This window comes from Egretta garzetta, unplaced genomic scaffold (genome assembly GCF_000687185.1).
Source record: "Egretta garzetta isolate BGI_Z169 unplaced genomic scaffold, ASM68718v1 scaffold769, whole genome shotgun sequence".
Taxonomy (NCBI): Eukaryota; Metazoa; Chordata; class Aves; order Pelecaniformes; family Ardeidae; genus Egretta; species Egretta garzetta.
The window spans coordinates 188468-209900 of record NW_009260831.1 but is presented as its reverse complement, the minus strand read 5'-3'; the positions used below and the strand labels follow the sequence as shown (position 1 = coordinate 209900).

The following is a 21433-nucleotide window of genomic DNA, read 5'->3' as shown; positions in this document are numbered from 1 at the left end:
TTTATCTTTCAGGTATGCACCATAACAATGTTAAATCAAACATGAAAGGCAACTTTTTTTTCCTCACCAAACTTAGGCTTTAGACTACAGTCCTGTTTAAAATGGTTTTGAATAATTTGATTAAAGCTTGACTATTCAAACATTTGTTATTAGGATGGTGGCTCATTGGATCAAGTACTGAAAAAGGCTGGAAGAATTCCAGAGCAGATACTGGGCAAAGTTAGCATTGCGGTAAGTGTGTTCATTGTTCTCGGGGACTGGAAGTGGGTACATTTGTGTCTCGGTGTAGTAAGGCCAGATCCAGGAAACTGCTGCTTCAGGACCAAAGGATGTGAGAGAGAGAAGTATTACCAGATACTTAAGCGTGTTGCTTTCTTTTAAAAAGCACTCTCTGTGCATGTCATTTGGTAGCTCAGGGCATTGGAATGAGTAACACATTGTATTGCATTTGCTTTGATTTTCTGCTTTTGTATCAGCTGATGCTTCTGGATAAGAACAGAATTAACATTTCACTAAAATATTTTGAATGTTACCTTTTCGTATCTGTTGTCCAACAAGCTCTGTATGCAAAACTTCCAGTAAGGGTTTGGTTGACTCTGTTTTTCTAATCTGAGCTGGAGGTAAAAAAGAAAACAAAATATTGATTTGCAGTGATTACATTTTAGGATTTCTGTTATGTTGCATTCAGTTCTTGTACAGACAAAGCATGCAATTATCTCTTCATAAATTGAAAATTTTTCTTCTATTTGTCTAGGTAATAAAAGGCCTCACATATCTGAGAGAAAAGCATAAAATAATGCATAGAGGTGAGATAAAACTTTACATTGTAACTTTTCTTGACTATAGTTTTTATTCAACTTAAAATACGTGCTTTTTCTCTGATTGGTTCAGAGGGTTTTTCTTGGGTAGTGTAAGGCAAACTTTTTTTTTTATCCAAATGTCTTCCTGTGACTATCATGTATCTTCAACTTCTGCTATCTTACTGCAGTTTATCTGGGTTTGTAGTCCATGCTAAAACCCAGTATACTTGTATTATACGTGCACACAGAATTTCTGTCTGTGTTGGAAGCTGCTTGGTGCCAGAGTGACTTGGCCAGTTGGGGGTAAGTGCTGGGGCTGGGAATCTAACTTGAGACCAGAAGTATGCCCTTTGCAGTAAAGATAGGAATACGTTGAAGGACCCAAGTGACTCAATCTCCATTTCCCTTAAATACCAAATAAGTCTTCCTGCATTTTCTGGGAAGAGAAGAACACTTTTCTAACACAAAAAAGTATGAGATAAATTCCTAGGCAAACCACTGACAGGTACAGAAGCAGAGGCTGCTGTCTTGGGCAGTACAATGCACTGAGGAAGCTCTCAAACATTTCTGCCTGCAGCAGTGGTACTTGGGCTAAGTTAATGATTGCTTAGTGTAGCTGCAGTGAAAATACACCCTGTCCAGTATAGTTGTGGGTGGTACCTTTCCTGGAAATGTCAGCACTTGTCATGAGGCAACGTGTATGGAGGTAAGCCTTTCGTGGAGTTTCCATTCCTGTACTCGGTTATAAGAGAGAAAGAGAAGGAGAAGACAGTTAAGATAGGATACCTGTGCATTGGGTTTTGTAATGGCATAATTAACTCTTTATGAAGAAAACTATATTAAAAAGCATTGTCCCACTGTATCTATTTCTTCATTGCAACTGCTAGTCTTTTGGTAATAACAGTTCTATGAAGTATGACCACAAAATCTTTGGAAAGATTCACAATTAAAACCTCTTGACCTAAAATCAATTTGACAGTTCAAGACTCATGATTGACATTAAAACTTTTAAAAGAAAGTCACTATTTCTACCACCTGTCTTACATTCACATGCAATAGACCTCTATCATGCAGAATTGCATCTTTTTATACTTAAGTGACTTTAAAAACATGATGAAGCTATGCAAAAGGAGTGTCGCTTCTACACTCCTGGCGTCTTTAGTTGCTTTACTGTAAAATAAATGCCCTGCCTTATATTCAGCTTATAGTTGCCCTTTTTAAAACCCAGGTCTTTCATTAATCTGTTGCATGTTCCATTAAAAAAAAGACACTATATGGTAAAGTAATCAATTCCATTATTCCTGACATGAGTGTAAATTGAAGGCTGGAGATGGAGCATTTCATGGTTTTGTTTGAATGGCAGTGATCATGCAGTATGTATAAACCATGCCAACTGTTCAGTGAGCCTTGTACCATATGAGATCAATCTTCAGATTATACAAATATCTTCATCAGACACTAATATGTGTCTGAGTTTACATTTGTTGGCCAGACCAAAAAGACTAATTAGCAATCCTAGTTTATACAGTCTGTTGTAGGATCACCTTACAGATGAAGTAGACTCTGTTTATTACACGTTTCTGGGGTGTTTGTGTGTGTGTTTTTTTTTTTTTTTTTTAACAATCAAATATAGCTCCCTTCTGGAGGAGGGAGGCTGGAGGTAGACTCTCTAAAGATTTCTGATGGTAGTTGCAAAGTCACTTGTGTCTGTTCAGAGCATAAGGGAAACTCCTGGGGAAGAGATCATCTTATTCTAGGGCATACTGGAAGAGTGACTGTTGTTTCTTGTAGTTTTCAGTTCAGCCACAGCAGTGGTTTGCTACTATGTTGGTTGCTTGGAGGTTTTTTAAGCTGCTTCTTGCTCAGCTGGCTGCTGAGACAGCAATTTTTTTCTTTTTTCTTCAGTTTTACAATCTGTAAATCTGATAAATCCAAAATAAAGCCCTTCTGATCTTGTTTAAGTGCAGCTTAACCTCACAGTATTGGCTACATCACAGATTACACTTTTAAGTGCACAGACCAACAAAAGTTCCTCTTCTACGTTGCTTCCAATGTTACTGGATTGAATGTGCCCTGCAGTGTAAAATTCCATGTACAAATTCTGATTTTTATTTTTTCAGCTCTGTTTTCATGCTGTGTGCTCTGACAACATCAGCAGTACATGACCTTATACACTTTCTGCAGAAACTCATTGAAATGTGTGATGTCTGATAAAGTGGGAGCTAAAGTGACATTTTGGAAGTTGATCATAGCTAGTGCTAGTAGCTAAAAGGAAAACCAGTGAGAACAACGCTTCCATCTCTTGACATGTGGAGCTGAACTTGCTCATCTCCTGACGTATGGAGCCAAACTTGCTGGCTCCTATCTTTGATACTGTCAACCAGTCTGTCTGGCTTACAAGTTGCCCTTTGTGCTTTATTTGTAGCCTGCATATGTAAGTTAGACCTCATGTATAAGCTGGCATGTGAGACTGAGCTGTTAGACCTTAGCATCTTAGCTGAGGAAGGCCTTGCTTCAGCTTCCTGCCTGTCAGATTTCCAGGCAAGATGCTGTCCTGCAGCATGAAGTTCTCTTCTGGAGGTTGACTGATGCTCAGCTGTATACTGGCTGTACTGTTGTGTGGTACTCTGTGATTAAAGAGGGACTGGCAAGTGGAAAAAAAAAAAAAAGCAATACATGGAAAGTATATAGAATGAAGTGGTGTCAGTAGGGTTTATTGTTGTCAGAACAGGCTTAGGTAATGCATGTCTGAATGTTAAACGTGGCTTCAAAATGCAAGAATACCACTGTAAATGTACTGAGTTCTCTGCTATTTGACTTATTTGATCCTTGGCCTTTTTATAATCTTAAAAAAAGCCTCTTACGTTATAATTTTACTGTTTTTTTCCTCAGGCTTTTTAAATTTCTTATGTGTTAAGAACTCTTGGAGTCATATGACCCTGGATTAAGGATGCTGCCTAGTGAAGCCAAAATGAAGCCAGGTCTGTAGTATAAGAATGGCAGGATGTTACACTGGAAAAACCTTTGTAGTGCAGGTGAAGCTTTTTCTGGCAAAGTTACACTTTTCCAGACCACCTCTTTCTTGACTCCCAGCTGAAATAAGTAGTACTAGTAAACGCACATTTCCCCTGGTATAACTGGGTCAGCATTATTTTGGCGACACAGCTATAATAACTGGAGATTTTTGTGCTTTACTTTCTCTAGCCCCTAAAGTTTGCCCTCAGTGGTTCTGTAGCACTGCACTGACATAGTGTGACCAACACCTGTACTGTTCCTTCTCACTCATCCTGTCCTTGGGGAAAAATGTGTGCAATTTATGGGCTTGATTTAGTAAGGTTTTTTAGTTTTGTGTTGTGGTGAGAGTGAGAGGCTTAAGAATGAATAGACATCCTCACTAAACATGAGTACATAGCAACATAAGGCCAAAAAAAATTGTTCTTGAATCTAAAGAGAGCAAAGCTTGTGATAACTCATTTTCAGGAAGGAATTTATTCCGTTACTGTGTTTTATTACTATATCAGCAAGCTTGTAATATTGACCTGGCCATTAGATTGCCAGGAAAAGTAGAAGTATGATGCTGTGAAACATCTTCTAACTGTAAGATGTGAAATGTGAGCTTATATATTTTTATTTTAAAAAGGAGCTGTTTCACATCAAAACATTGTCTACCTGCAAGTAAACACACCATACTTTTGGTGGGGGGATTTTTTTTTTTAGTGCAGTGTAATGCTACAAAATGAGACTAGGGAGAGGAGGAGGAATCTGTGTATGGGATCCCTCCTGTGAAACTTGTAGGCATCTAGCTTGTTCTTTGGTTTCTTGACTAGTCTCACCCATTAATGTAGATTTTATAAAACAAGTGTTCATGTCTCTGTTTTTGTTGCACTGTGTATAAATCTGGGGAAGAAAAATCAGTTTAAACCAGGTTGTCAGGAGCTTCAGATAATGCTTTATTTGTCTAGCTTTTCGTGTTCTAATGAACTGTTCGATAGATTAAGTGCACACAGAGCAGTTCAAGACCCATTTTTCTTGGGCTATGCAACCTCCTCGAAGTACTAGTCCTGAGAGTATTCTCTTTGGGTAGAGAGTGGTGAAGGTCTGTATGTTGGTGTCCTTGATGGCAGTTGAGGATGGTTAGTGCAACTGAGATTTTGGCAATGTTGTGGGGCAGTAAAACAAAGGACTTACGAAGTCACCATAGGGCAAAAATTCATGGGAGTGTCTTCCAGGGTAAGGATTCTACAAGATGTTAATTTTTCCATAATAATCGGCAGACGCTAACACGCAGCATTCTGAATGCAAGAGACTGCTGTTAGACAAATAATAATGCTGATCGGAAAGAAAAGCATGAAAAATAAATCGGCAAAACTTGTCAGTGATGTATTTGCTTAGATTGATCAAGAAGTAATGACAGTCATAAAGGACTGCAAAATACCAAAGGGAAATATGGTAGCTGCTCAGCTGAGATGCAGCTTAAACTGCTTCCATGCACAGATGTATCCTGGACTAACTGTGACCTCTGAGGAAAAGTATTCACTTGTCATTACAAACACCTTGAGGAAGAAGTCATTAAGGCTTATTAAGGAAGGAATGGCAAATACAGTCTTTTTATAGACCGTTAGCTCATCTGGACTGCCGTGCTTTGTTTTGGTCCTCCTTTAAAAGATGTGATAGAAATTGCGAAACTCCTGAGAGACAAACTGGTGGGATATCAAGCAGGCATAGAAAAGGAAGGGGCAAGAAGCATGACTATGGTAGATACTTTTATCATCTCCTGTTAAATAAAGACATTTGTAATAGGGGATGTTGCAGAAAATGCTACTTCAGTGATCCCATTTACCTTTGTGGTTAATAGCAGAAGGCACTAAATGGCAAGGAAAGAAATGTCCTGTAACTAATTACGAAGTATATTGTTGCAGGTTATTAAGACCAACAAACTTTTTTTGCTGTGTTTTATCTCTGGATCAATAAAATCCTGTCAGTTAATCAAAACATAACTTTAGTTGTTTTTGAGCACAGAGGTGAGTGTAATTCTCTCTGGAAATTCTCCTCTTGCATAGGAAGTGCTCTGTAAGATTTCTGAACTCCAGTTGCAGCCAGCAGCTCCAGGGTAGGAGGTACCACACAGCAGGGATGCTGTCAGTGGTCTGTTCTCGTGTGTCAGTTCCTAGAGTATTCTCATGAGATCCTGCCTCGGGAAATTGAAATTGATTGGAAAATGCCAATAATTTGCTGCAAGACAAATATGTTCTCAAGTGTCTGATTACTCAGTAACTTCTATACAAAAGAAATTCCTGCCTGATGGTATTATGATAATGTCCAGGGCCACCTTTCTTTCAGAATGAGCTGGGTGTGTACCTGTGGGGGAGCACAGGGCTCAGGCAGAGGCAGCTTACCTTTTCCAGAGATTACAAGACATCCTATAAATCCTGGAAACTTCTTTGTATTGACAAGCTCCCTTTTCAGTGTCATGTATTCCTCCCTCTGGACTGGCTAAGGACTTCTCTAGAATTGCACAGCTCTGTTTCGGCACTGTCTGAGTTGATATATGAAATGTCCTTTCATTTTGTTTAAAACTTAAATACTTCACTTAGCACACTCCATTTTCCTTTCTAGATATGTCGGTTTCTTGCGAGTTGCAGCACACATTTTGAAGGCTGCCTTGGCATTTCAGTTCCATTTGGTGATACAAATCTCTGGTTTCCAGAGAAACTGCTTAAGTGCTCAGACACTCTGGAGTTAAAATAGCATAGTGTGCTACATTTAGAGGGGTGGAAAGACAGCAGCCTTCCAAACATCACACTGATCACACTGGGCGCCTTGCGAGGAAAATGAAAATACTCAGGGAAAGGCAAGCTTTATATAAAACTCCAGTGAGAAGTCATGGTTTGCTGTGCTACTGTAAGAAAGGTACAGTGTGGGATTATCAGCTAGAGAAAAAATGAAGGTACAAGTTAAGTATTAAAAAGACCAGGTGGATTCTAGAGCATGTAGGAAGAAAAGCTCATAATGAGAATGTCGTATGGCTCACTGGCAGTGGAATGCTAATGTTATTTATTTTTTTTTTGCCATTTAATTATGAATGTGAAGTATTTGTGAGCTGCAGAGATAAGTGAGGATTTATGTCTTTGTTCTGAATTGAACTGAAGATGTGCATAGATAAGCAGTACAAACCTAAAGGCCGTATCTATAATTTGCTCTGGCTCTGCAGTGCTTCCAGCGTATTTTGCAAACACTGTTTTTTCCACCTTGCTTTTACACAGAACTTTAGGTACAGGTTCCTGTGTAGGTGGGAATCTCTAATCTCTGCTGCCTGCTTTACTGCACCGACATCTGCTTGTTTTTTGTTGGTTGTGGGTTTTTTTTTTTTTTTTCCTGCTGGAATTCTAAGCTGATAGGTCAAGCTCTTAGACTGGATTCTTCCTTTTCATTGTAAAGTGTACTTGTGGTCTCTACAAGTAGTCAAAACCTGCACAAGGGAGGTAGAACTCGCAGAAAGTTCAGCTGTCTGCCCAGAAGGCCTCTAAAATCTCTTTACTGAAGCCCTGCTTCATGTTAACCAGTGTGTTACGTTCTGTTTCCTGCCTGGTGAACAGCTCCACAAACTGCCCAGTACCTCTGCCCTGCTTACAGGAGGAAAATCTTTTGAGGAGAGCAATGTTTATAAGCCAGTTACTTTCCTATGGATGGGGAACTAAAGGTAGTACACACCATACATGTCCATATTCTGCCTCTTCCATAAGGAGGAAGACTACCTGTCAAAGGCAGCTGGGATCTTCTTTGTGGTAGAAGGAAGAGGTGCATGGGCACGACTTCTTCTGTGTTGAGACCAGGGAGTAGTTTGTGTTAGATCACTGGGTGGATTTTCTACGGGCTGATGCTTGCTCCCAGTAAAGCGGACAAGCTGTAGGCTCACTGTCCTGCAGCTGAACCTAGAAAAACTTGTGTATACACAAATCATCACAAAACAGTTTCCAGTGTGCCTGGACAGTTTCAGTTACCTAGAAAGGTGATGTCAGGAACCAGAGAATGTAGCCACAAGTTCCAAAAGTAAATAACTATTCAAGCTTTGTTTTGTTCTTTAAAAGTGGGCTGGGGAGAGAAACAGCTGAAATATAGTTTTGTCTGCACTTCAATCTCCATGGATCTTGTTCAGTGAGGCACAACCTTCTGCATGGAGATCTTTTTTTTTCCAGTGATGAGGAGGCACATTAGTACCATCTTTCCAGTGACATCCCGTTGCCATCACAAACTAAGGTCAGTTCCTCAGTCACTGAAATGAAAGCTACCTGGAACATATTTGTGTTTAAAAGTGAAAAGCAAATGAAAATATGCTACAGACTATAGACTTCTGGATCTGCTCTTGAATAGCAGAGTCTGAAGTGAAATTCTGATAGACTGAGCTGGTCACATTCTTCAAAATGGATTTATAGTACCCTTTTTTCTGTAGCATTACTTTGCAAATGTGAGCTGTTCATTACTTATCTCGATAATGCATTGGTAATGACCAGCTAAGCAGCAAGATACAGTAAAAAAACTTCTTACAGCCACAAAAGAAATACTAAACAATTGTTCTCTGTACCTTGCATTCACAAATAGCTGTTATTAGTTGCTTAGCTACCAGTGACCCTTACTAAATTTCCGTTTAGAAAAAGTGATGAATTCAAAATCATGAGGGGATTCTATCACAGGTAACCAATCTCAGAGTATTTTAAATGCAGCATTTGAGTAATGGGATAATTATTTTTTCAGAGTTTTTAAAAAAAACAAAACAAAACCCAACAACAATCAAACAAAAACAAGACCATCCACCCACCTCCTCAAAAAAAAAATCCAACCCTAAATAAAATGCAGAACAGCAAGAACACACTTAAAGAACTGTTTTGCTATAGGATGATTTATGCTTGTGTACATAGGAAGGATAACTTATGGATGATGGTGTGGCTGCCATAGTTCATTGACCTTTGTAAAATAAATATATAGGGCCTCTTTATTGATTATTTCTAGGCAAAAGAACATCATTAAAGAGGAGTTATGCTGACATACACTTTCAAGTTATCTCAAATGTTAGTCAATGCAAGGAGGATGTAGAGGCCGAAACAATATTTGAAAGCCAAGCAACAGGGTGAAATCAAAACTTAAAACCAACAGCCTTTTTGCACTTGTAAGTTAAAAAATTTCTTATTGTTTATCTGTATTTAGAGAGCCTGTAAAATGGGCCCGGGTAGGGAACCAAATTTCTTCTCTTGAGTATTCCCAGAGGAGGGATAGAATTGTGTTCTAGTTAGAAGGGGAATAAAGGGAGACACACGGTAATTCTCACCTTTCATGTTACTTTCACTGTCAAATTTCCCATTTTATCTATTCTAAATATAAATCATCCATTCATTTTTTTCCAGATGTTAAACCATCTAACATTTTGGTAAACTCTAGAGGTGAAATCAAGCTTTGTGATTTTGGTGTCAGTGGACAACTGATAGATTCTATGGCAAACTCGTTTGTTGGCACACGCTCCTACATGTCTGTAAGTACAGATTTTATAGCTTTGAGTTTACTGTACGTTATGGTAGAATTATCACAATGCCAGTAGTCAAACAAGAAACCAACTATTGCCATAACTGCTGCGGTTCAAAGTTCAGCACTTCCTGCATTCCAGGAATATTCCAGTATTGTATCAGATTGTATATGGGGGGAAAGAACTGTTGTAAGAAAAGCCAAGCAACGTGGAATATTATGTAACGCTACAAGAGAGATGCTATTGTGTCTGCATTGCAGAATCCAATAGGTTGATGCATTTGGGTTTTGTATCCATATGTCTCCAAAAAAGCCCAGTACTTATAGTTTGCCTTTCTTATTTAAGCGTGGCTCGCTTTCCACTCCAGCATTTTTGTTTTGCTGCAGTCACTTATGTAGGCAAGCTGCTGCCTCACTAGTGATCCTGCTGTGGCTGCTCCCGGGAACCCAACACGGCTGCAGCAAAAAGAGAAAGCGTAGCCGTGGCTAGTGTGGACAAGGCCACGGCAGGTAATCTGGGACTATTTACAGGGTGTTCTTTGTTCCTGTGTATGAGGAATACCTTGAAACTTGCTCTTCAGAGGAACTCTTTGCATTATGTGAAAGTCATAGTTAATGGAAATAACAGATCTCTTTATTCTAATGTACTCACCTTGTTCAGCATGCAACCAATTAACTCATACAGTCAGAGTGTTCAGAGATTCTGCTGTAGCATTGAAACTGTGTGGGCTTGAACTTAAAGGAAAAAAGCATTATAATGCTGCTTCTGCTCAGCATGGGACCTGCATTTCAACATCAAAGACAGTATTCCCTTTTTTTTTTTTGGTAATTTAATATTGGTAACATACTTGAAATAAAACTGTGGCTTATGTTCCCACATACATCTAGGGGCTATTGGTAATTAGCAAAAAAATCTCACAGCTCCATCTCTTCTGGGCCTTTGACATATGACTGGCTTTCCCTTTTTCTTCTAGTAGAAGGAATGAGAGCAAAGTGCTGCCTACCTTCAGTTTTCCTCAATTTATTGTTCCTACCAGACTGAGATTTAGCTTTGCTCTCTGTTCACCATGTGTCACAGACCAAGCCATGATGCTGATTTTATTTATTCTTTTGGATAGTATTTGAAGCGCCTTTGCTTGCAGTATCTTCCTTAGCATACTTTTTCAGATAACAGCTAGAGAATTGTTAATGCCAAACAACGTCCTGTTTTACCAAATGAAGGTGTGTACAGTCAACAACGATGAACAAATTTTCTAGATTTTAATTTTTTTTTTGTAACCGCTATTGTGTGTTTCCTGCTTTTTCTCATCCACTCACTTCTTCCTTTGCACTTAAAATTCATGAAAATCTACTTTGTTCACTTCTTCCTTTGCACTTAAAATTCATGAAAACCCATCTTTGGGTTTGGGCATCTTTATGCATTGTCCAGTGATTGTGTAGTTTATCCAGGTGGCTTTGGAAATAGCTGAGGTGGGACGCTGGAGAAAGCTCAAATATAATCTCAGTCAATGTTGCAAAACTAATTTAGCAAAACTATCACCTGTTACGGCAGAGGGAAGAGACTTTGCAATAATACCGCATTCTTATATTCTGTGAGAATTCGTTTCAAACTATAAATATTTTTCCAAAATACGCATATAATCAGGCAAGAATCTGCACTGCTTTTGCAAAATACAAGCTTGATTTTTAAAAAGAGAACAGAAAAGCAAAGTGAACATTTACTTTGAGAAGCCTTAGTAAAAATGGATCCAAGGATGATACAGATCGATGTATTAAAAATTGCAGAAACCATCTTCAGCATTTAACATAGTGCTGATAAAGCAAGTTCAAAAATTAAGCAAAAGGACTTGGTTAAGGACTAATCTTACGGTTTAGTTCTTTAGGCAGAAACAGAAGATGGCTGCGCTGATCAGAACCGAGGACCTTTGGGGCAATGTGATTGGGATATCCAGATAAGGTTTTAATCATCATACAACTGGCCAAAAAAATCCCATAACTAAATATCTTTCCAGTGTTTGAGTCTCCTAAGAACGATACAAAACTTATTTTTAGCTGAGTCTGTTGTCTTACCTGCATACACATTTTTGTAATGGTTACATTAACAAGCGTATATAATCTATCCAGGACTTGTGTTTGTCCCTTTCTAGTTTGGATTTTCCTGAGGAATAATTTAAGCCTACTGCATTTTTGTTTGTCAGGCCATAATGTGGAAGTGCTTAAGCTGGCAGAACACATCTAATCTTCCTATCTCGTATATACCTTTCAATCATTATACCTCCATGAAAGGTCTGTGCCCTGCATAATACTTTATCATTCAATTTGTATGTTATGTTTTATTATCATTTCAATGGATTATAGAGCTCAACGGTTTATTTAGAAATTATTTGAATGCTGATCTAAAACTGCAGTATGCATGTATATGATAGTCCTTGTACAAATGCATTTCTGCTATAGGGAGCAATCAGAATGGTATCAGCTGAGAAGTGTCACAAACCATAGGATTATTTCTAGAGCACCAAGTCCCTTTTGGACCTATATAGAACCAATAAAGTCACCTTCCGTCTCCTTCCCAAAGCAGAAAACCAAGAACAGCTTCTCAGGGAAACGAGGTGAATGTTCAGTTGCCCATACTCGCTTCACCTTCCTGTTATCTAATTATCCCATCATTATTAATGCTTGCAACACTTGAATATTATGTTAAAGTTGTAAACCGGCAACATAATAGCATCATTTTAAAGAGTCTAAAAGTTATTTGCAGTGGTGGTATGCAATGTTTTTGGAACTTCAGGAACTTCAGATAAGATATTTAAAGAAAAAGATTGATAAGTCACTCATTGGAACATGCCATACTAACAAGTTGGGGTTTCATCCTTTGTTGTATCCAGGCTATTGCAGAATGCATTTCTTCTTGCTGCTTCTTACAATACTGTCTCCTCTCCCTTTTTTTTTTCTTTTGTAGCCGGAAAGACTACAGGGAACTCATTATTCAGTGCAATCAGATATATGGAGTATGGGGTTGTCACTGGTAGAAATGGCTATTGGCAGATACCCGATTCCTCCCCCTGACTCCAAGGAGCTGGAATTAATGTTTGGCTGCCCAGTAGAGGGAGATTCTCCAGTCACCGAGACCTCACCCAGGCAAAGAACACCTGGTCGACCAGTGAGCTGTAAGTTACAACAATCTGTTAAATTCTCTTCTAATATCCTTCTTGGTCAGCTTAAAGGTCTTCCTTACCTGATACTGGTCTGCATAGTGTGGCTTTAAACTTCCAAAAAATCAGGATTGTATTGGGTACCTGGTTCAGTCTCACTATGAGGAGGTATCGGAGTTTGAGAATCAAGGACCAGAGATCCTTTTGTTCCTAACTGAGCTGTTCACGAGCACCATTCAGATCCCATTCTATTGGTGGGGTTTGTCTCTCTAAGATGTAATGCTGATCAAAGTACAGTAGGGCAATTCCCAGTGAAGTTAATGGTTTGGATCAGACCTGAAAACAACATCTCCTTGCATAAAAGTATTACCCTGTTGCTGTTTCACTTTTTTCCCCATATAAACCTGCTGGATGCCATGTAAGAATAGAGTGTATGACTGTTAGCTTCTTAAAACATCTCTGCCATGGGGAGAGAGTAACACTGTATTTTTCTACTTCTACAATTTCTTCTTAGCCTATGGACCAGACAGTAGACCCCCAATGGCAATCTTTGAACTTCTTGATTACATCGTCAATGAGGTAATTGACTATTTGCACTTGTACTAATATAATTTTAATTTTTTTAAAGCATTGCAGAATTTGAGGGGTACGGGGTTGGTGTTAGGATAAGCCAGGTCTTCTGATCTTTTATTGCTGCAGTATGAGAGATGAATCCTTGTTATGTGTGTTGGCTTGATTTTTAAATTATTCTCAGGAAAATTTTAGCTCATTTCTCTGCATCATTTGAATAGTTTATGGGTTTTCTAGCCTGGATCATGCAACTTGTTAGGACAGTTAATAGCAAACAGTATGATCAAGCATATACAAAACTTTTTTTTACTTGATTTGTTTTAGTCTTATGAACAATACTGTATCTTTCAAATAGCTAAGCTACGAGGCTAGTTAATAAAAATTATTATTTTAGAATAGTCTGTTTTCAGAAAATGCTGCTGAAGCTCACATGACTCCACTGCTTGTGTCCTAACAAACAAAAAAGCATGCTCATTTTAGCTGTCATTTGTAACAGCTGGGCAACATAATTGTTTCAGGTGAATGAATTATAATGAAGTGTGTCTGACACACCTATTTCAAAAGCATGGTTGGTGCCTAGGTCCCTAGCATCGTGTGCGCTACTGTACACGTACTGATAAACTGCTGCTGTTGCTTGTCTGTACTCACAATTCTCCTCTCGCGTTACAGACCTATTCTGCGTGTTATTTAACGCTTTAGATGACAGCACCAACTCTTGGAACAGAGTTAGTGTTGGATTACTTAAGATACTATGGTCCTGCTCTTGTAGCATGCTTGAGGAGGTCAGTTTAAGCTGACAGCACATCCTTTATTCATATGCGTGGAAGCTGAAGTCTGCCTGATACTCATTTCGGAACTCGGCTTTGAAGGAAGGCCAGGGTAGTGCTAGGGCTTTACAGCTTTGCTGAGATATAGGACATCCGATCGGTAGATCTCTGGGTCGGTTGTGCATCACCATGTATTAGTTATGCAGAATGACTGATGATTTTTATTTATTTATGTTTAGCCACCTCCAAAACTGCCCAATGGTGTGTTTGGTTCTGAATTTCAAGATTTCGTTAATAAATGGTGAGTATTTTCTCTATGGCTAAGTTGCAAAGGGACGCGTTTGGGATCAGCCCTGCTGTCTTACTGTCTTGATAACTTGGCAGTTGGGAGTCCCTACTTGTCGGTCATGGCAAATATGAAGTAATTTCAGCATAATCTTCATTCTCCAACTGTTAATGTCCCTAAAGCTCATTTTATAGGCACCAGCTTGACAGCATATGCATCCCAAGAGAACCCCAAAGCTGAGAGATGTTCCCCTCTTTAAGATACGGTCTCTGCTTCTGTGTGCAACTTAGACTAGTCTGTTTCAGCACTGAAGACACCATAGTACTTATGGAGACTGATCATACAACACACTTCCAAAGGAGAACCCTTACTTTTAAGGGCAACCTTCATGGCATTCTGCAGTGACTGTTCCACATGATGCAGACACCTTGCAGGCTCCAGATGCTTTTTTATTTCCGAGTGTTTCACTGAACTGACATCTGTATCACACCAGTCATTCTCCCATCTATTTACTTCTCCAGTTGCACTTCAGTGATACGTGCAGTGAACCAGTATATTCAGTGCTAAGGGGAGGCAGTTCACTACAGTTGGAAAAGTTACTTTATTTGTTAAAAGCTACATATTATTTACTGTTTCCAAAAGGAAGAACAGTAATGCAATAGCTGTACTTGATACTGAGCTTGAAAAGACTTGGGTAACCAAGAAACTTGAGGGATAAAGCGGCTCATATTGTTGAGTGTTTGTTTAAATGGGAATTTGATCTCTCCAGCTGGGTGTTAGACATTCACTCCTGCCCCCACTAAACATTATTGGACAACTCAGGGCTTCTTACCTACAACTGTACCTGTGAAACCTACAGAAGGGATTTGCTTGGAGACCCAGATCTGTGTTTGAGAGGTGCTACATCACCTCATGCTTTTATCTAGAGCGTTGTCGTCTTGGGACCAAAGCAATATACCAACATGATATAACTTGATCTTTATTTTAAAAGATAATAGTGTGTAACTTGTGTAACACTTTCTGTTTTCCTAGTTTAATTAAAAATCCTGCTGAGAGAGCTGATTTGAAGCAGCTGATGGTAAGTTAAAGTCCTTAACTTTAAGTAAGAGCACTCTTCCATGCAGGTTGGGTTCCTCAGCTGACCTGAGATCAAGGTCGGAGCATATGGCCTGGAGTGTAGTCTGTGGCCTCTGACACAAGCAGCTCAAACAGTTTTTTGGGGGAGTTGCTTTTCTGATCCAGAGATCAAGGGGCCTCAGGCTTTCACACAGTTGTAGAACAGGGGCTCTTAAGGAGACCGAAATGGGCGGGTTTTGGAGTTTGTAATTTGATAATTACAATGAGTATATGACCTAATGCTATTAAATTAATTAGCAAAAGAATTATCCCTTGGGTTTATTAGACAATAATGAAGTACATAGTTTATTACTTTTAAGAGGAAGAAAGAACAAAATTCCTCAGACCTTATGGACTAGTTAAATACACTTTTCTCTTTTGTGAAACATAAAATTTGCCCCTCTCTTTATCAGCTTTGCCTTGCAAAATCTGTAGAACTACAAGACAGAAACAAATCTTGCATATTTTTTGGAATGGAATGACCTTATCGGTTTCAGTGGACCTTTTCATGGCCCTAAGTGTGATGGTAGGACTTAAGTTCTACTGCAGAAAACCAAGTTTTCCCCGCCCTGATCCTGCTGTGCAGTAAGTGTGCAAAATGCAATCAGACTCTTTCTATTACAAAAAGCCTTTCTGTGCACAGGCAGATATTTTCCAGAGCATTATCTCAAGAGGCTGAGTCACATCCTTATCGCATACTGTGGTGCAGGTATTCTGCAATAGGCACCGTGTAGGCAATATTCCTCTGGAATACTTTGCAATGTGTACGTTTCATATGCTGGTTTCTGCAGGATTACTGAAATAAAGCTCTCCTGGTCACTTCATGTGGGTTGCCAAATATTATAGCTGGCCTGAATACTGAAAGTAAACTTTTATTTTACTTATGGTGTTATACTTACTGTATTTCATGTTATTCCGAATTATTATTTAACAGATTGAGTGCTTGAATAATAGTATTCTTCTCTGCTCAGATTCATGCTTTCATTAAGAGATCTGAAGCGGAGGAGGTGGATTTTGCGGGGTGGCTTTGTTCAACCATAGGCCTTAACCAACCGAGTACACCCACGCATGCTGCTGGAGTCTGAGTATGGAAGAGCAGATCCTGTACTGTACATCTGTTAACAACAATGCTATTTTGGTCCTATTTCCTCAGCTTGTACCTGTTCAAACATGTATTTCACCTCTTAAGGAAGAATGTCTTTATAGCATGTGCCAAATGGTTTTAAATTTTGTCATAAACTAATTGGTATTGTATTGGATTACATTTGTTTACTGACCAAAACGTTAAGGTGTTCTAAGTTACAGTGCTTGCTGATTTTAAGTGATTATGGATATTCTTTCTTAATGAAAATATCACTGGGGGTGTTTGCCCCCAGCCTGTTTGAACTTTATCAGGATTCTTTGTAAATCGTTGGTACTTCAATCACGCTAACCTAATCTCCCACGCGAAAAGGGTTAGGGATGCTCCAAAACTGTATCTGTCGAGCATGCTTTTGCTGCTGCCAAACTGTATCTGAAAGTTAGGCCTAATGGTTCCAATTTTGCTGTTGTTTAGAGATCTCTTTTTTCCAGGTAAAGAAGGCAAGAGCTCTGCATTTCTTGGAATGTACAGGGCAATATTCTAATTGTAGACTTGTTCATATTTCTATATTTATTTTTAAAACATATCATCATACTTGGATTTAGTGATGTATGTCTTTCTAATTGATTTTTAAAAGTTAGTTCTTGGAAGTGTCCTACAGAATCAAGACAAAGATCCAGGCAATTTGCTTTCTTTTAACCTAAAAAATCATGACAACTGTGTTAGTGTCTCAAGTGTATGAAGATCCTTTATTGTTTTATTCTCTCAGATGTTTAGCAATGGATTCTCTTAATAAATATGTTATCAAGTAACTTCTTGAAGTTTTGTTTAAAACCTCAAACTTAACCAAAGCCTTAACCCCAAGCCATTGCTGCCTTACACACCCTTTTTCTATGTATTTTTTTTCCCCAACCGTGCAATGTCCTTGGTTCCCCAACCATGCAACATCCTTGGTTCCGAGAGGTACAAGACTGCATATGTAAAATGACAATGAGTGAAGCAGGGCTCCAGTCAGGTGCCACTGCAGGATGTTAATATCCTGTTTACCAGGTTTCTGCGGAATGTCTGAGGGAAGTCTGAGGGCAGAAGCTTTGGCTGTGCAGCACTTGCACTTGCACAGCACTCGATGCTCTGTTCAGTGCTGTAACCTGCTGGGCGGGGTGTGGCAGGCGTTTCCCTAGGGCAAACCAGCATTGTGGCACAAAACACAGGAATGTCGCCATCCACCCAGCGGAGGGAAGACCTGCTTGCCTGCGTCTGTCATTAACCAAGAGTGATTGTACTGTGCTGATTTCTTCAGCTTATTTTTCTTCAGAAGTTCAGCTTCTGTCAGTCAGTTACTTGGCAAGCAAATGCTGCTGCTGTGCAACAGAACAGGGAGAGGTGGGAACAGCTACGTGTCCTCAGCACAAAGCCTCCCTCTTTTCAACAGCCATGAGGAGCAGCGCTATAAAAAGTTTAGCTCCTTGAAAGGATGTTTTGGACACAGAAATGCCTGAAGTTCCTTCCCAAAGGGAATCCAAGTCACTCTAGGTGATACTGCTGGCCAAGTGGAAGTTCACAAGCACCAGAGAGGGACGGAACAGCCCTCACCCCATCAGCACTGGGAAATGACTCGGTGACAGGTCCAAGGCTTCCCTTCAACTTGGCTTGGCTTGAATGTGACTGTGGGTAGTAGCAACAAGGCTGTGTAGTGTTTGGTTTAAAATCTGTCCTGTGCTTTATATATAGAATTATATACACACACATAGAAAAACAACAGTACTTTTTACTACTTGGTAAAAGAAATATACAGTCTGTGAACAGCAAGTGTTTAGAGATTTAAATCCCATTTTACTTGCTCCACAGCCAGCAATAATTTGAACATTGCAAGCAGAGTTGTATGTAGTAGGACACCAGGTGACGTGCTTCATTGCAACATGCAACAGAACTGCTCTATTTTAATCCAAAAGCAAGCAAGGGACTCGCAAAAAGAGGCAGGAAGAAAGGATATAAGTATATCCACAACTACGCTGAAACATGCTGGGAACAAATAACATTTTTCAACAGTTAAAATTATCCTTTTGAGATGAAATCCAGGAGCAACTGCTCCAGAATGTCATTTGCCCAGGAGCAAAGCAGAGGAGAGGCTGGCTACTGCGCTCCTCAAGTGTGCTCTCAAAGAATTATTTTAACACTCCAAGCAGTAACATTTTCAGCTCATGCTTTTTGGTTTTTTTTTTTTTACCTGTGAGTCTTGGGAAAGCTTTGCCAAATCTTCTGCATGCATGTTCTACGCTCCTTCATTAAGACACCCAGGCTTCTCAAAAAAAGTTAATCTTTAGTACAGGATGAAGCTACATTTGCATTCCAGCATTCAGTTTCTATTGCTCCAAACCAAGTCGGAGCCAAATAAGCAGTCACCTCAATCAGTGACAGGAACTCACTGGTGGTTGAATCATGGACCACACCCAGGACATGGGACACTTTTCCAAGTCCCTTTCCTGCTCTTAAAAGCAAACTTCAGAACTATTTATTTTATTTTCTCTGAGTGATGCCAGAGACAGCACCTTTAGATACTAGTTGTGCAATGAACAACCCTAGTAAGACAGTTGTTGCAGTGGCTGAGTTAACTATTACTTTTATGGTCTGTTTTTAATCAGCTTAACAAGAGTTTGGGTTGCTTTAAAATAAGTCTTGAAGAATCAGTAAAATAACCAGCTGCACCACATGAGGAGGAAGAACATATCGTCTATCGGGAAGAGCAGCGCTAGCTTGTTACCGTACCGTTAAAGAACTTGTGGAGGGGACTTCACATCACTTTCCATTTTATAACTTAAGTTCTTAAACTCCTCATACTCCTCCGTGAAGCTCACTTGAAAACAGAAGGTGGACTTGCATTGCCTTACGAATTTACTTCCAGGGAAAAAGAACGCTAATTTAAAAAATTTAGTCCCTTATTACAAGTAACACCCACCAATTCTTACTGTACAATTTGTGGACCAATAAAAGGCTAATTGGCTGCCGCTCTGAAAGAGCAAGAAGTAGAAAATACTTTGCTGTTACAGGCAGACTGACAGTACTTAAGAAGAGCACCAGTAGGTACAGACAGGCCGTGCCGTTACCGTGTTCAGAATGAGGCTGACGGTGCGGTACCTGCTTCTCCCAGCACAAGAACATCTCCATCTCTGTTCCATTTACAGGGACTGTAAATCCCATTTTCCATGTAACAACACCGCAGCTGAAAGCCTGGAGACAATCCTGGACACGCCTTTTCTCACTGCGTATCTCAGAATTCCCAGTTTAAGCAAATGAGGTTATAATATAATCATTGGTGCGGCAACCAGCCTCCATGGCCTGGTTTTATTTTTCAGCATCAGGAAATAAGAACAGACGAATTATTGCTTTTAGTGTACACATTAAATTAGTCTGACTTGATTAATGACTTCTCCCACGTGTAAAGATGTAGTAAGCTACATTAGGTTTTAAATGTGGAACAGATTATGCTACATATTTGTGCAGCAAATTTTCATTCTGTTAACATCTAAGTCAAGACGTGCCAAGCTTGTGACACTGGTGTGTTCAAGTGTAACTTCCCTAGACTCCGAGAGTCTTGCACGTCCTATTAGTTCATACCCACATACAGGACAAAATGAAAATCAGTTGGTGAATTTTATATGAATGAAAAAGAAATTCCTGAGTCTGTATTAAAAACCATCTCTGATTTCTTTTCTCAAGAATCTGATTCCTCGTCCTCTTCTTCTTCCTCCTCTTCATGACCTTGAAGACCTAGGTGTAATTCGGTTTGATTGATAGCAGCCTCGTTGTCCATCTGCCCAAGAATCTGTCACAATAAAAGAGTTTTTTTGTATCTTGGTAATTATCAAGACCAGCAGTGATACCGAATACTTCTCAAATCACTATTAAAACTCTGCAGGCACAGCATCTTTTAGAAATCTGGTACTAAAACCGGTGACTGCATGAGCCCATCACAGTGACAAGCACCAGTCATTCCATAAAGAGCTTCAACCAGCGCAGGCTGCGCATCTATTGAGTAAAAGGTTCAGAGGATCCCTGTACCCCCATCCCCTACCATCAGGTGGCTGAGCTAGCACGTCGCAGTTCAGAGTATTGGACACGATGCTTAATAAACAGCAAGCTGAAGCTACACCAGTAGCAAGCAGATATTTCCCTGACTCCCTGGAAACAACACCCTGCTTTCAGGGATGGGCAAAGGCGAAACCCTGGAAACATAAACCAGCAACAAAACAGATAAACTCAACAGCTGAGCCTTTCAGTTAATGAGCGGCATCAACATAGAATCATAGAATCACTTTGGTTGGAGAAGACCTTTGAGATTGAGTCCAACCTTTAAGCTACCCCTGCCATCCCACCACTAAACCCTGTCCCTCAGCACCTCATCCATCCTTCTTTTAAATCCCTCCAGGGATGAGGACTCGACCACCTCCCTGGGCAGCCCCTTCCAGAGCCTGACAGCCCTTTCGGTCAAGAAGTTTTTCCTAATGTCTAACATCAAGAACTCCAGACGGAAACCACCCCCAGGAACACCTCCAGCCCCTCAAATCTATCCAGCCCTGTCACAGGGCAGAGCCAGCCCCTCGCCTTCCACCGGGCACCGGCTCCCCTTACTTCCTGAGCCTCCTCCGCAGCGGTGGCGAGGATGCCGTGACGTTCTCCTCCCTGGAGCTGATCATGGACTGCAGTGCCAGCTCTTCCACCTGCAAACGAGGGAGCACAGAAGCCTTTGCAGTCATTATTTCTTGGGCTCTTATTTCAATAGTTAAAAATAGAATCGAAATATTTTTTACCCCCAGGAACACCTCCAGCCCCTCAAATCTACCCAGCCCTGTCACAGGGCAGAGCCAGCCCCTCGCCTTCCACCGGGCACCGGCTCCCCTTACTTCCTGAGCCTCCTCCGCAGCGGCTGACGAGGAGGCCGTGACGTTCTCCTCCCTGGAGCTGATCATGGACTGCAGCGCCAGCTCTTCCACCTGCAAACGAGGGAGCACAGAAGCCTTTGCAGTCATTATTTCTTGGGCTCTTATTTCAATAGTTAAAAATAGAATCGAAATATTTTTTAAATAATAACAGCAGAGCTTTTTAAATCGCGTTTCACCACCCTTCAGTACTCAGCAGGGCACGCGGGA

At 40.1% G+C, this 21433-nt stretch overlaps 2 protein-coding genes across 2 annotated transcripts in view; one reads left to right on the top strand and one right to left on the bottom strand.

Annotated features, from left to right (window-relative positions):
• Nucleotides 1-17057, top strand: part of MAP2K1 (mitogen-activated protein kinase kinase 1) — a 26504-nt gene extending 9447 nt beyond the window's left edge. Inside the window, exons 5-12 of the mRNA XM_035902335.1 lie at nucleotides 154-231; nucleotides 755-806; nucleotides 9200-9324; nucleotides 12274-12481; nucleotides 12981-13045; nucleotides 14043-14104; nucleotides 15122-15167; nucleotides 16177-17057. Of these exons, the coding sequence (XP_035758228.1) occupies nucleotides 154-231; nucleotides 755-806; nucleotides 9200-9324; nucleotides 12274-12481; nucleotides 12981-13045; nucleotides 14043-14104; nucleotides 15122-15167; nucleotides 16177-16290 (750 nt within the window). The 3' untranslated portion in view covers nucleotides 16291-17057. The remainder of the gene's footprint in view (nucleotides 1-153; nucleotides 232-754; nucleotides 807-9199; nucleotides 9325-12273; nucleotides 12482-12980; nucleotides 13046-14042; nucleotides 14105-15121; nucleotides 15168-16176) is intronic.
• A 1401-nt stretch (nucleotides 17058-18458) lies between these two features.
• SNAPC5 (small nuclear RNA activating complex polypeptide 5) overlaps nucleotides 18459-21433 on the bottom strand; it is a 3600-nt gene continuing 625 nt past the window's right edge. The window contains exons 2-3 of the mRNA XM_035902334.1: nucleotides 21188-21414; nucleotides 18459-20109 (exon numbers count right to left, since the gene is read on the bottom strand). Of these exons, the coding sequence (XP_035758227.1) occupies nucleotides 19999-20109; nucleotides 21188-21414 (338 nt within the window). The 3' untranslated portion in view covers nucleotides 18459-19998. The remainder of the gene's footprint in view (nucleotides 20110-21187; nucleotides 21415-21433) is intronic.